General features: G+C 37.9%; 1 protein-coding gene across 1 annotated transcript; it reads right to left on the bottom strand.

Moving 5' to 3' along the window:
• Positions 1 to 631: 631 nt before the first annotated feature.
• Positions 632 to 13,721, bottom strand: qdpra (quinoid dihydropteridine reductase a). The gene is made up of 7 exons (XM_031317211.2): positions 13,495 to 13,721; positions 13,312 to 13,404; positions 12,450 to 12,546; positions 11,929 to 12,069; positions 6,603 to 6,711; positions 4,017 to 4,100; positions 632 to 1,989 (listed from the first exon to the last, which is right to left on the bottom strand). The coding sequence occupies exons 1-7, from the start codon at positions 13,576 to 13,578 to the stop codon at positions 1,887 to 1,889; spliced, it is 711 nt and encodes a 236-aa protein (XP_031173071.1). The 5' UTR covers positions 13,579 to 13,721; the 3' UTR covers positions 632 to 1,886.
• Between the last annotated feature and the right edge of the window lie 665 nt (positions 13,722 to 14,386).

Genomic DNA, 14,386 nt, shown 5'->3' with positions numbered 1-14,386 from the left:
GGGGTTAACTCATCCATTTCATTAATTTGGCTTCCACTGGAAAACAGACTGGCAGCAGAAACGGGACGCTTGTTAGACAGCACCATCTAGTGGTTGTTTATATACTGAGGTGTTTAAAAGGCTGGTGAAATTCAATCGTTTTCTCATTGTCAACATAAACAAAAAGTTACGTGTAGCTAAAACCCAATACATCTTATTCCTACGTGCCATAGAGCTCCATTGTTGTACAAAAACTATTAAACAATTCAATGAGAAACACTGTTGGTTTGTGCGACATGTTTTTCATTACTACTAACATGACCACTGTAGTTTATTTTGTCGATTCCAAATGCACCATCCTGCTGCTGGAAATACTCACACGCCATCCAAATATGCATAAATCTGCAGCTAAAAAATAATCCTCAACAAAAACACTTACTGTTTACAACATTTGCTTCAAACTACAACTCGCAAGCTGTTTCAGAAAACGTAGCTTAAAAACAAAAATACAAGCACATATTCATGACTTATTTTTCAGTGGGAACAATGGGCTACAGGAATTGAAAGCTACTGAAGCAGACTTACATATTGTCGGTTTGTCTTTCATGAGATTTCTTAACAAAATATAGAATTCATTTTTTTTATTCGCGGAATATCTTATCTAGGTTTTTGAAGACCCATAATAGCACATTTGATTCTGACTAGCAACTTTTCATTTGCCACAAAAATTATTTGACTGATCAAATATCCACTTTGATTGGTTTTACAATCCTTTGATTGACAAAACAATCTAACCTCAAGGTCCATTTAGTAGCAGTTCTTTCACTGATCGTCAGTTCCACAACAGCTAACAAATTAACCTTAATGAGTTTTTCTTTTCAACTTGTTTCTTAAATCAAGAATGAACTTTGAACTTCACTTTTTAAGCCAACATGGGAGGAACAGCCCTAAAGGGCTCAGAAACCCAAATAACGGCAGACTGTAAATATAATACACTACATAGTGAATACGATTTCTGACATTTGTACGCTCCAGAACAGCTACTAAATGGACCTTGAGGTGAAATTATTTTGTCAATTGCTTTTTCGGAAGTTGAGAATGAACTTTAAACCTCAATTTGGTCTTTTATTTGATCATTTTATTGTGAATTTGACACAGTTACAATACACGATTTAGAAAACCCACAACAGGCACAGAGCACCTTTTTCATACCGCGGACACCAAGGTCACTTTGACTTGATAGCTACAAACATAAAATAAGGCCACTCCACTTTAAACTGAATTGTCCGTTTGAGAGAAGAAGACAGCGGCTTTTTTCGACTTACAGGTTTCCACAGTGGCAGAGGACACTCAGGGATGATAAACAGTACAAACTAAAAAGTTCTAGACATCTCACATGTCACAATGGACCGACACCTTCATGTGTTGGATTTCACAGATGTTAAAGAAAATGACTGTAGGTATGAAGTTGCTAATATGCATTTTGAAAGAAGCAGGGAACAAGTTTAGACAGCTGATTCATTTTCAGCGTTTTTCCCCATAATAATTATTGTAATAAACACTGCTATGACACAGAATTGTGTGGTATAACCAATAATATATGCATCTAAAACTGACCACTTCCACACAGTCCTGACCAAAAACACACACTTCAAAACAATTCACTGATCTTTGAAAGAATATTTTGAGAGTGTAGCGGAGAGTGTGTCTATACCATTACTGGAGATATAACACAGTCTGACTGTTACAGTGAGGTCATTGCAGGGGTTTACAGCTAGATGGCACTCTGCGGCTGCACTTGCAATGAAAGCCCTCCTCATCTCCCTCCCTCCCTCCCTCCCTCTCACCCTCACCCTCACCCTCTCCCTCTCCCTCTCCCTCCAATCACCGTCACCACTCTCTGTCCTCTACTGCGCGGCCACAGCCTGGGTTTCGCCTCCAGAGGTTAGCAGCTGCATCAGGCTTCCTGATGCCGGCCGGTTCACTCCTGTGGCCCAGTTGAAGAACATTCTGTAGTAAAACAAAGAAATGGACACAATATCTGTTAAGCAGTCAAAGCCCTAACATGTACATTTTTATTTTATACAGGTCTATTCTACTCTGTAGTATTATGATACCTTAAAGTGCTCATATTATGCTTTTTGGCTTTTTCCATTTCCTTTATGGTGTTATATATCTATTTTGTGCACGTTATAGGTTTACAAAGTGAAAAAGCCCAAAGTCCACCCCAAAGGGACTTACCATCTCCAACAGAAAACACTGTTCACAAACTGCTCCAAACAGCTCTATTGTAGTCCAGCCTTTACTTCCGTGACGAACGTGCGTCACTTTGTAACACACATTATAATGCTCGCCTAGCTGCTAGCGTGACACACCCTCATACTCTGCAACTGACTAGCTAGCTGTCCTTACCTAGGTACTGCGCATGTGCGACTCCCAACAAAGATGGAACAGAAGTGAGATGTCTCACTCTGTAGCTAAAACAGAGAGCTCAACACACAGGGTGAAAAGAGGAGCTGCAGCAATGTGCAGTACAACAAAAATATGGTGTTTTTTGAAAATTAAACCTTGTAAACCTATTCTGATATAACCTCTAAATACAATTATGAACCTGAAAATGAGCATAATATGAGCACTTTAAATCCCCTGTGTGCCCATGCAATACCATCACAGTGAATTTCTACATGGATCTATGCAATTTTAATTCAGCACCTTATCATACAAACGCGTAGAGTCATCTACTACAAACTTTACCATTTGTACAGTATAAATTTAGAATATATTTTTTTATTTAGGGGTCGTCCTGGTGGCCTAATGGTTTTGATGCATGCCATATAGCTGCAATGTCTCCATTCATCCTCTCACTCTCCTAATATCCACCCAATAAAGGGCAACTGCCCCCAAAAATAACCTTAGAAATCAATTATATATGGTCTTAGTAAAGTTTAATTTTGTCTTTTTTCGGTACATTCCGATAAATGAATACAATTTCAATGGCTTTTGTACACTTCAAATACATTTATAAATAACAATAAATCAATAGGAGCAAATATGCTGCAAATAAATGGATAGTGTATCCATTTATTTGCAGCATATATGTTCGATTACGTATGTAGGATTTATTTAGGGGTCATGTTTAAACCCAAATCACCCATGCTGGTCAGTTTAACCCAAACTAGTTTCATCACAGTGTGATAACTAAGCATTACTATTGTTGCTATGGTTACCTGCAGATGAATATACCTTGTGCACTGATTTATAACGGTTATTTTTATCTATTTCAACCACAAATTTACAATGTACTTTGAATTCTATGCTCAGTTCATTCTTGATCACAATGGATATTCCCAGTAACTAATGTAGTTTGATAGCTGGAAAATGGTTCTTTGATCGAAAGCATCAAAAGCTAAATGATGTTTAGGGTGTCAGTCCCTCAGAATCAAAGAGCCTTTTGGAATCTGAACAATCAGACAGCAATTCAATTTATCTGCCCACAGCACTAGGAGAGAATGTTAAACAGACACATGGAGACATGTTTTAGTGTCAGAGACATTTAGAAGTATACCACCTGGACAACTCCTGTTTAAAGAGAATGGAAGACAAGAACTATTATGTCCTTAGACTTACGAGATATGAGTAACATTTGAGCATAAATCAATTGATGTTAGTTCATCGTTTATGGCCACAGACAAGCGTAGTATGTTGCATACTTGCTTAAAAATGCTGAAATATTTGAATATTATTTGGACCTAATGTGTATGTTCCTGATGTTTATCCTGATATTTAAATCAATAAGTGAAGCAACTTGCATTTTCAAGCCATGTACTGTACTTTAATTTACAAAAAAAGGTAAATTAGAACAGATTGATAATGTAGTTGCATTGGACGGAGAATGTAAACATTTTTTAAATATGACTCGGGAGCAGAAGAAAGCAAACATTTGGTAGTTATATTAAGGAAAACAGATATGAGCATGTTACAGAGCTCTTTACAGCCTGTAAATTAGACTATGAATCATTATTGGCTTCAGCACTCACTCTGCGATGTACTCCAGCGGTGTCCAGGAACCAAAGTCTGCGTCAGGCATGAACTTCCTGTTCATTGGCGTATCCAAGGTAACCCTGTTCAAATTAAACCAGATGACAATCAGGGGGTGAGCGGAAGAGAGAAAGGAGAGGCAGGCCGGCAGACTGCAGCCCCTCCACACATACAGAACTCAAACAGAGAGCACAGGGTTTGAAAAACAGGTTTGGTCATTTGCATCATGTTTCTGTTTTATTATCATATTCATGACATCAAATATCACTTAGCAATTCAACACAACACGCTTTTCTTGTCACCTTTAGTACAACTATTCTAATATTAACATGCAGTGTCCCTGTGTAATAGCTTATAAACAACAAAACACCCTGACCTAGGTGTACTGTAGTATTTATGCAGAATTGTCAAGGTGTTTAAGCTAAGATTTTCAGTGACTACTACTGCTTTTGTAATTGTTGTGCATTGATAATAAATTTAAAAAAAAACGTCCAACTTGAAGCAATATACATACATTTAAGTACAAGAACATATTTTCATAAAGTAGTATTTAAGTGTAGAAAGATTGAAGGGGGGCATTAATAGAATTTCTTATTTTCCTTCTGTACAAATGCTATATAGTGTTGGTATATGATGATGCAGCAGGAGTAGGGGGATGGGGGATTCAGGCTGTAACAGAAATGCAAGTCATGGAGCTAATGCTGAACAGATGTGACAGCATACTGGAGAGGCAGACTAACTCCAGCCTCATGTTGGTGGAAAAGGCAACCAAAGAGAATGAAGGAACAGGATACCCCCCTGAAAAGCCATTTTCAGCTTCTCACGGTGACTATGCAAAAAAAGAATCAATAAGCGCACATAGGAGGAGATAATGCAAAAGCTTCTGTGTGCATCATTCATCTAAAACAGATCATGTGCACAACCACAGATCTACCGGGTGAAATTGGCAGCCTTATCCATCCTTCATTCCTGCAGCTTATCTTCACCAAGCACGTATCCATCAAACATAACAAAGAAATGTGAGGCACAGCTAATTTTATAGCTTTCATTTTCACTCCTTTTACTGGCTGATGCAGTTTTTTTAAAGCGGCAAGATATTTATGGTAAATACAATTATTTGAACTTAAAGAACATAACGAGGCTGCAACAGAAAAGAGATTCACATCCACACTAAGCTAAACCAAGTCCTGTATATTTGTAATACAATTCTTCTGCTGGATAGGGACTCAATGGTCAACAATAACTAAAAAAAAAAGAACAGAAAAAAACAATAACATTCAACAAGTAGTGAGTAAGTGCTTCATGCAGGGGATCAAGAAATAAAAGAATCTCTAGGCTCTTTGTCATAAAGCATCACAGTCCATCCAGATTGGTAAACGTGAACGTGCGGTTTACTAGCACCATGTTACAATGAAGTTCAAGGAAGTCTTAATAGTTTCCTTTTGTTGCTTGTTTGTCTGGTAAAGCATTGAACTTTCTCTTCTGTTGGTGTCGGCCCAAGGCCTAACATTTTTAACTGCATGGCAATAAATGTCATGGCTGCAACTAACAGCCTATTTTTTTTGTCTATGAAATGTCAGAAAATGCAGTTCCCCAGAGCCCAAAGTGAAGTCTTCAAATTCCTTATTTTATCTATCAAAATTCTATCAAATATTACTATCATCAAATAAGGAAAAAAAAATTTAAATAAAAAATCCGATCAAACAGTTAAAATTTTCTGTTGATCAACTAATCGATTAAAGATTAAAAATGCAGTAAGCGATGCTGCGCAAAGATTGTTGATATTTGAACTCTGAACTGCCGAACAAATACAACCCCCCCCTTCAGAAGCTCCGCCCCCCCAGATTCATGGACATAACTACTGGCCGGCCGGCACATTCACATGCTGCCTCCCCCCTCCCCTCCACCATCAAATGTCGCCGCCTTTTGCCGATTGGCTGTAATAGTGTTTTGTGGCTCGTGCACTCCCTTCTGTTCGTTTTCCATTCACACACAATTTCTTTTCAGCGCACACAGAAGATAAAGAGCTAGGGGACCGTGAGGAGATATTTTCTGAATTTGACAAAAAGTGTATTGGATCACTTATTATACCTTTAAAATCGACTTTTCCTTACAGCTCAAATTCCATCACATCCCCCCCAATTCTCCACAGAAGCAGGTGGAATTCAAAACTAAACAAAAAAATGGTGGTTATTCTTTTAAATGGTGGGTCGAGAAGACAATCTAACCAACAGTGGGAAAAAATGAGAGCAAAGTGCTTATTTCATTGTCTAGTCTCCAATAAAAATCTCTTCTGAATAGCAAATACTCACATTCTCAGCAAGTGGGTGAATTATGCTGCAGGTGTGGTTTGAGAAGTGTGTTTTGACATGTTTGTGCCATCGATTGTAACTGCTGTGAATCCAAGCCGACTACAGCTGCTATCCTCCACAAAAGAGCAAGCTACAAACCTTTTAGAGCTATTTCATACTCAAGAGACACGTTTGGTGGACTATTTATTTTGAAACCCCCCTGTCTGTGATCTACCTCAGAACTATATGTGCATCATGTTCACTGTACACACAACATTTTCCTGCAGTACTTACGGTAGTATAGCCACAGCAGCGGCTCCTGAAGGCATTCCGCTGTTTTTTGCTGCGAGACTCTGACACAGCTGGTGGACGGCAGCTTTGGCCATGCCATAGCCCACCATGCCTGGAGGGTACAGATAGAAGATTTCTTTTAGTGTCCTGCAGCAAATTCTGTTTGAAAAGGCAACACAGACCACATCAAATGCTTCACACACCGTACCCGGTAGTGGATGACATTGATTTAGTAGAGGGAGGTTAAGTGAAAAGAAATTGGAGAATCTAAGGAAGGAACATCTCGAGACTTTTAAAACTGAAGTAGTAACCAGGTATGTTTGTGTTGTACAAAGGCTTGGATAGGCAGGATGCAAACAAATCACATTCAATTTACTGACTACAGCAGCAAATTAGCAGCACGGTGGCTAAGTGGTTAGCACTTCTGCCTCACAGCAAGAAGGTTCTGGATCAAATCCAGGTCGTTCCGGGCCTTTCTGTGTGGAGTTTGCATGTTCTCCCCGTGTTTGCGTGGGTTTCCTCCTGGTGCTACGGTTTCTTCCCACCATAAAGACATGCATGCTAGGTAATTAGGACTACAGTTGAAAATTAGCCGACTGGCTAACACTGGCGCATTCACAGAAAATGTTGATTAATGTGCATTGTCCTAATCAAATAAACTTACAAACATGTAAAAACACCTTAACTTCTTGTTCTCCTCTCTCTAGTTAGTCTGTTTATTACGCCACGTTTCTGCATGGACCTAGCCTTGGATAAAGTTATTGCAGCTTCAGCATCTGGAAACAGTAACAGCTTACCCCCAAACATCTGACAAGCTTTCTGAAGAATGTTAAGCATCTCATCCCACAAAACCAATCTTATGACAGGCTTACAACAAACTGACCAATGAGAACAAGGGGTGGTGACATGGCTTTTATTATTACAAGCTTTTGTTTTTCGCCAAGATAAAAAAAAAAAAAAAGAAAAATCAAAAGAAGCACGGGTCAGAGATGCCAGTCATGCAATAGACCAAAGACAGTGAAATGAACACAGCTTTGATTATGCTAGCCTCCTGCTTCAGGCACCTTGTACTGACAGGTGACATGTTTTGTGTGCATCCATCAACAATTATATCTGCTAATTACTCAATTTGTCACTGAAACCAAATCTGCTTTCACTGTAAGCCTTTTAGGAGCCACAACGACACATGAATGTAACAAAGGAAAGTTCAGACTACTTAAGGTTTTTAATTTAAGTTATTCTTACTTTGAGCAAGAGTTTGGTGAAAGACATGGAGTCTTAGCTACTGTGGTCACTAAGCCACACTTAGCTGAAATAATGAAGGCAACAGTCTGTGTGGGGATGCAAGTCCCACAGTCAAGAAACAAAATACATTTTATTCTGATTTTGAAACAATTTAGACCGAGAGACAAGCAAATACAACTTGATAACACTGAGGGACACTCAGTGGGCTGGGATTGCCTCCACATGGCTCTCATAGACCATTAAATACTGACGTTTTGTCACTAACAGGCACGCTCTGCTGGACCAGCTATTAAAACAGAGAAGAGAAGCTCGGACTGCATTGTGATTAAGTGTTGCGAAAAGGTGTGTTGACTGTATGTTGAGGTTATTCCATTGCCTCTTTACTCTTTATGTATACAGTGTATGCTCTTAACGAGTCAAATATTAGCTAGCCAACATGAGCTTCGTTATTAACTCAGTTAGCTATGTAACAATTATACCTGAAATCTCAACGTCAGAAATAGTTTGTGTGGCGCCACCTTTATTCAGCAAATCTCTACTGTAAATACTTACATTATAACTGGGATAGGTTTGAACTTACGAACAGCTGGTGCAACCAGCTCCGGAGACGAAGATGCAATGGGAAATTGGATCAAAAGAAGCTAATCCGAGAGCCCAAATAAAGGATTTAATTTAGTCAACGTGTAACAAAATGTATACTTATATAGCCCAGTCAATAGACAAGTTTATTCTGATTCTTGCAAAACTGACATTTCACAGGCTAATCTTTGTTTTCTGTATGTAAAAAACTGGACTTGGCATCTGTGTGGAAGATAGAGGCAACAAACTGTTTGAATAGAATAAACAACATTGTCTGCTGTGCACTGAAAGCTTTTCTTTTTTGTCATAGAGGATAATACGTTTAGGGATTATGAAAAAAAAGTCACATGGAGGGCACAGAAAAGACCCCTCTCCGTCTGGGGCTCAACCTTTGGTTTAAATCCTAAATGAAAGGTTAGGATTATTAAAAAAGCCCTTCACGAGGTTCGACAACCCTTTCTTTGTAATTGGTGATTGAGTCAGAACAGGAAACGCTGGGCAGAACATTTTGGTCAATCTCCGGTGATCTTACCTTTCTTCCTTGGCTGGTTATCTCCCACATCTTCTAATGATTACATTTCCAACATTTAACTGGGTATTGATTCATAAAAAAAACTTTAAATTTACAACAACCTTCAAAGTCAATTAGTAATCCTAATCTGCTTTTCTTGTTTCCATTGCACAGATGATCTGGATTTAGTCAACGCTCATTAACTTTTTATTCACTGTTTGATCAAAGCACACAGAAAAAAGGATGAAGTACCTCACAACAGTGTTTGTTATGTTTCCTAACATTTGTTTCTTGATATTGATTCACATTTCAGTAGACCACCACACAAATATGGGGTTTTGGAAAACAAGTTTTGTGTTTAAAATACTGTACAATCCCTTAAAAAGTCAGCTTTGCAGGTTCCTACATACAGTAAATACAGACTCAGTCAAAAGAGAACAATAGATATCAGGTACCCAAAACTGCATCAGTGCAGTTAACAAACTCTGTCCACATGGATAATGTGTGTGCAGCCAAAGCTGCTGAGTCACTCTTCACAAGCCAGCAGCCAATGAGCTTGTGTGCTCTGTGCCGACTGCTGAGGCAGGGCTTTGTATTGCTGTGGAGTTGGATCTCAGCCCATCACATGGCACCACACCAAAGCCTCTCTGGAGGCCACAGAGGCTAACATGAGGCTGGCTGGTGTCACATTAACAATGGTTAACTAAATGTGGGATTAAATTCACCAGCACACATAGGGGTGGGAATTTCTAGGCACGACTTAGATAAAATTCAGAGGGCTACAATGCAACTATAAAAAAAAAAATATATTGTTACATCTTGAGGCATCAAACTTTTTGATTTCTATACCCGTTTTATTTTTTTTCACTGTGTGACTATTTGCTAATTTAAAAAAAAAAAAAACACATTTGTAATGATCCATTATTAAAATGACAACTAATTTACTTCCATTATCTATTATTAATAAGAGTAGTTGTAAAAAAAGAACCAACAAGTAAAAAAACAAAACAAAAAAACAAAAACAAAAAAAAACAAGTGTGCCTGTAGCAACATCTTGTAACAAATTTATGAAAAACACGGACTTCAGCATGTTCTGAATCATGACATAAAAAGCTGCCCTTATTCACAATAAATAATTAACTGATTGCTTACACTCAGCCATCCCCACCAAAACTCAAGAAGTAGCCTGGCTTAGAATGTAAAAATGATACCTTGACCATTCAATTAGTTCAGCCTTAAGAAACGTTAACGTGACACAGTGATGCATATGTTTTATGTCTGTTACGCTTCACCATCCAATCGGTTCAGCCCAGTGCCGTTAAAGAGAATCACTTTCAGTGGCACTGGTCCAGCCTTAAGGAACGTACAGCTGGCCCGGTCTTATAAAATTGTTACAGGCGATCATGTCGAGAATAGGGTTTTTAATTTCCGATTTTTGACTTTTCTATTTGATTCTTATCAAATAGATTATTCTCTATCTATCTATCTATATAAATAATCTCTCGATGCAGAAAAGTCAAAAATCTGAAATTAAAATCTAAGAATCAAATTTTCCCCCCACCCCTAGGCACACCATCTGAAAATATGAAGACATGGTTTCTTGTGCATGCTAATTTTATTCTAGACCTAAGCAATCATTTTGTTATCGTATTATCAATTGTGTTCTTTCTACTTAAACATATTGCCTTTATGAACAATCACAGGTGTTGGTCTGACATGTTTGTGTGCCTGTTTTCTTTTATACTTATATACTTTTATACTTTTTTAATCTAATAGTTTTAGATTATACCGTTATTATGCCCATTTTAAACCTGCCTCCCGACAAGAGGTTGGATCAACAAAGCAGCTTGTTTGATGCTCAGATCTACACAACAGGATTTCTGATTATCAATACAACCATTTTCTGCATAGATCCACAGAAATGCTATTCTGTATCTCTGCTCTAGTATAATTCCTGCTTTATTGTGATACACAGGTTTACTGATTGATAACGCTGCAACTAACAATTATTTTTATTATTATTTATATTTTTATTGTAAAATAAAATAGTGAAACAATACAATCATAATTTCTCAGAGCCCCAGATAAAAGGTCTTGAACTTGCTAGTTTTGTTCAACCAACAGTCCAAAACGCAAATATATTTAGTTGACCCTCATATATGACAAAGAAAAGCCACAAACACTCTTATTAAAAAGGAGCTGGAACTATCAATGTTTGGTTTGATTGCTTATTGATTATTGAACTATTAACCGATTGTAAAGATAGTTGCTATTTTCCATATGTCCATCGACTAATCGCTTCACCTTTATTTTTTAAATAAAAATAAATAAGTACTAACTACTCCAACAATTTCCCACATGATGTTAAGTTATTGTCATGTTATGCAAGTACGACTGCACTTGTGTAAACGGATGATAAAGTCATCTGTGGCTCTGGAGAAGCTTTCAACTTCAGATTATTAGCATTTGTTTTACATAATCAACCAGTTCTATTCTACTCATTTGTTGCCTTTTGTTTATTGTCTTCTGTAGTCCTTAGCTGCTTTGATGAAACACAATCAGTTACATTTGAATTATTCAGCTGGTCCTGTATAGAGCAAAAGGAGTGAGCAGATCAGGGTTAAGTCAATTGCTCAAGGACACTAAGAGAGCACAGGGTTGCTGATTGACAAACCGCTGCTTTCACAGAGCTGATCAGCCAGTCTGTCTTTTCCCCTCGTTTGGATTTCTTGAATCCATTTTATCGACACCTTTTCCTTGCACTGTTGTGAGTTGAGTTAGATCCCCTGTGTCTCTGATCAGTATGCCAATTCCCTGGTCAGAGCCCTGCAGTGCTTTCTATTACCTACATCATTTGAATTGGCAGGTTGGACATCAAACTATGTGCACAATGCAGTTTCCAATAAATCAAAGTCTGCCTGCAACCCTGACGTGACACACAGCCAAACCAGGTCATCATGATGTGAACAGTAAACACAAATGTGTGTGCCTTACCTCCAGTGCCTGACAGAGCTGCTTTGGCTCCAGACAAAGTCAACAGTCCGCCTGGTTTTAGGTGCAGAGCCGCGAGGTGGCTGGAGATAGTGGAGGTCCACACACTCTGTTTCCACATCAGATCTGTGTTTTTGTATAAATCTAAGAGAGATGTGGAAAAATAATTATTAAAAAAGGAAAGCCTCATTTTAAATTCATTGGTATATTATACTATAAATGTATCCAACATGCTTATTCCATTGATACATCACTTTGGCTTTTGTACAGATTAAATTAATAAAATACATGCTAATCTGTGAGTTTTAGAGGTGCTGGTGGATGGACTTTGTTAACTTTGAGCAGAGCCATGCTATGGTAGCGGTTTCCTAAGGTTTCCATTCCATATGCTAAGCTAAGCTAACCGGCTGCTTTTTATTTACTGTAGAATTTATTTAGGCTGAGTTTAAAAGTAAGCATGAGTGGCTGCGGGAACCAAATCACTGCCAGTTAATGTTAAGGCAAACAAAAAGTTGCACTCTGACCTTTGGAACTACAGCTTCCTCCTGCCCATCCTCCTGCCACACACAAGATGGCATCCACTTTCTGCTCCCCTAGCAACTGGGCCACATCTGCCGTCACCTGCACAAAATGAGAACTATAAAGCCACAGTTGTTGACTACCTCTCACCTGGAAATGTTTAATATACACTGCCTTTAGGTAAACAAACAAAACAGTAGGTGATGAATACAGTGAGTTATGTCTTATGCTGTCATATGCTGAGTGACAAAGACAACCATACACTCATGAAAAAGTATAATTCAGAATTAAAAATACATTGTGTAAACTGGCTAAATAAGACCATAAAAATGTGATAATATACTATACAGCATTCGATAATAAAAACTGTCATTATTTGTCTTAGGGTGACCTGTCCAGGTTGAACCCAGCACTAACTGGATACAGCATAGCAAATAAATTGATGGACTTGTCGCAAGGCTGCAAATAGCCTAAATTATATTGTATTGTATCATAAAGTGGTAATTATATCATTGTTGGATTCTGAAAGCGGACGTCTGGCATAAAACAAAGCAGTCAAACCAGCGACGTGGTGGTGAAAAATTATAAAATATATAATTATTACATTCACCATCTTTTTTCCCCCCCTTTCTTTTCCAATGTGACATGAACGCAGCATTTAGCATACACGTCTTAGCTAAGCAAAACTGAGCAATGCAAAAAACAACAACAATAAAACATATTTATAAGCTACTGGATTTATAACCGTTAGACTTTAGCTGCTGGTTGTAACGTCTTAACTGCTGCCTGTTAGCGCTTCATTTGGACATTTAGACAGAAACATCAAATATGTATAATTCATAAAGCTAACTGTCATCTGCAGCTCACCTGTCCTGCCTGGTCGTTGAAAGATTCACCCAACTTCACAATCACGTTCTCATTTGCCTCCTCGTTTGCAGCCATGTCGATGCAAGCAACCCACTATATTAATTTCATAGAGAGAAATAGTTAGCTTATCAGTTAGTAACGCAGATTGTTAGCCTTTAGCGAGGATTACCTGCTATCACTCACCCATCCTTTGGATTTGAAATGTTGGACACACTTTGAGCCCAGAGCTCCTTTTCCTCCATAAACGATCACCCGGTTAGCAGCCATGTTAGTGACCTGATTAGCAGTAGCTAAGCAGAGTGAGAGCTGAGGCACCGAGACAGAGAGCTGAGGCTAAAATACAGAGAGGAGGGGGCGTTGCTCTTCTCTGTTGTGCAACAAGTTGGCGGAGCTAATGCTGCTTTCAAAGCCGGTCGGAAACACCAAGATTAAAAGATGAACCATGCAGTCTATGTATGTTCCTCATCATCCAACAGTGGTGGAGAAAGTATTTTAAATAAAAATACTTAATTCCACACTGTTAAAATAATCTGCTGCATGTTAAAGTCCTGCATTTTAATATGTAAGTAAAAATGCTCAATGCAGAAAAATGTTCTCTGGTATTGTTATACTTTATACAGTGGAAGAAGTATTCAGATCTTTTACTTTACTTTAAAAGTAGCAATACCACAGTGTAGAAATATTCTACAACAAATAAAAGGCATGCATTCAAAATCTTACTTACAGAAAGTACAAAAGCACTAGCATCAAATTTACTAAAAGTAAAAGTATCTTAGTTCATTTAACTTCAATGTAAAAGTTGAGCTTATTTTGATAAAAAAAATATATATATATTGAACTATGAGTGAATTATATAAATCAAACCTCAATCACATATGTGTAATTTTAGAATCAGAATTAGGTTTATTGCCAAGTAAGCTTTCACATACAAGGACACAATAAACATAGCAAGAGAAAAGCAAGTACTACAAGTTAAGAATATAAAATAGAAATTTACAAAAAAGAGAGTGTTTAAAACAAAGAGGATGGAGTGTGCAAATGTTCAAGATGCATTAAGGTGTTATATTTTGATATA

Source organism: Sander lucioperca, chromosome 1 (genome assembly GCF_008315115.2).
Source record: "Sander lucioperca isolate FBNREF2018 chromosome 1, SLUC_FBN_1.2, whole genome shotgun sequence".
Taxonomy (NCBI): domain Eukaryota; kingdom Metazoa; phylum Chordata; class Actinopteri; order Perciformes; family Percidae; genus Sander; species Sander lucioperca.
The sequence above is the reverse complement of the archived record's forward strand: the minus strand, read 5'-3'. Positions and strand labels throughout refer to the sequence as shown.

Coding starts and splice junctions, on each gene's coding strand:
- qdpra (XM_031317211.2), bottom strand. CDS start 13,578: ATGGCTGCTAACCGGGTGATCGTTTATGGAGGAAAAGGAGCTCTGGGC. Junction 13,405..13,494: donor ATTTCAAATCCAAAGGATGG/GTGAGTGATAGC, acceptor AAATTAATATAG/TGGGTTGCTTGCATCGACAT. Junction 4,101..6,602: donor GCTGCTGTGGCTATACTACC/GTAAGTACTGCA, acceptor TAATTTGAACAG/GGTTACCTTGGATACGCCAA.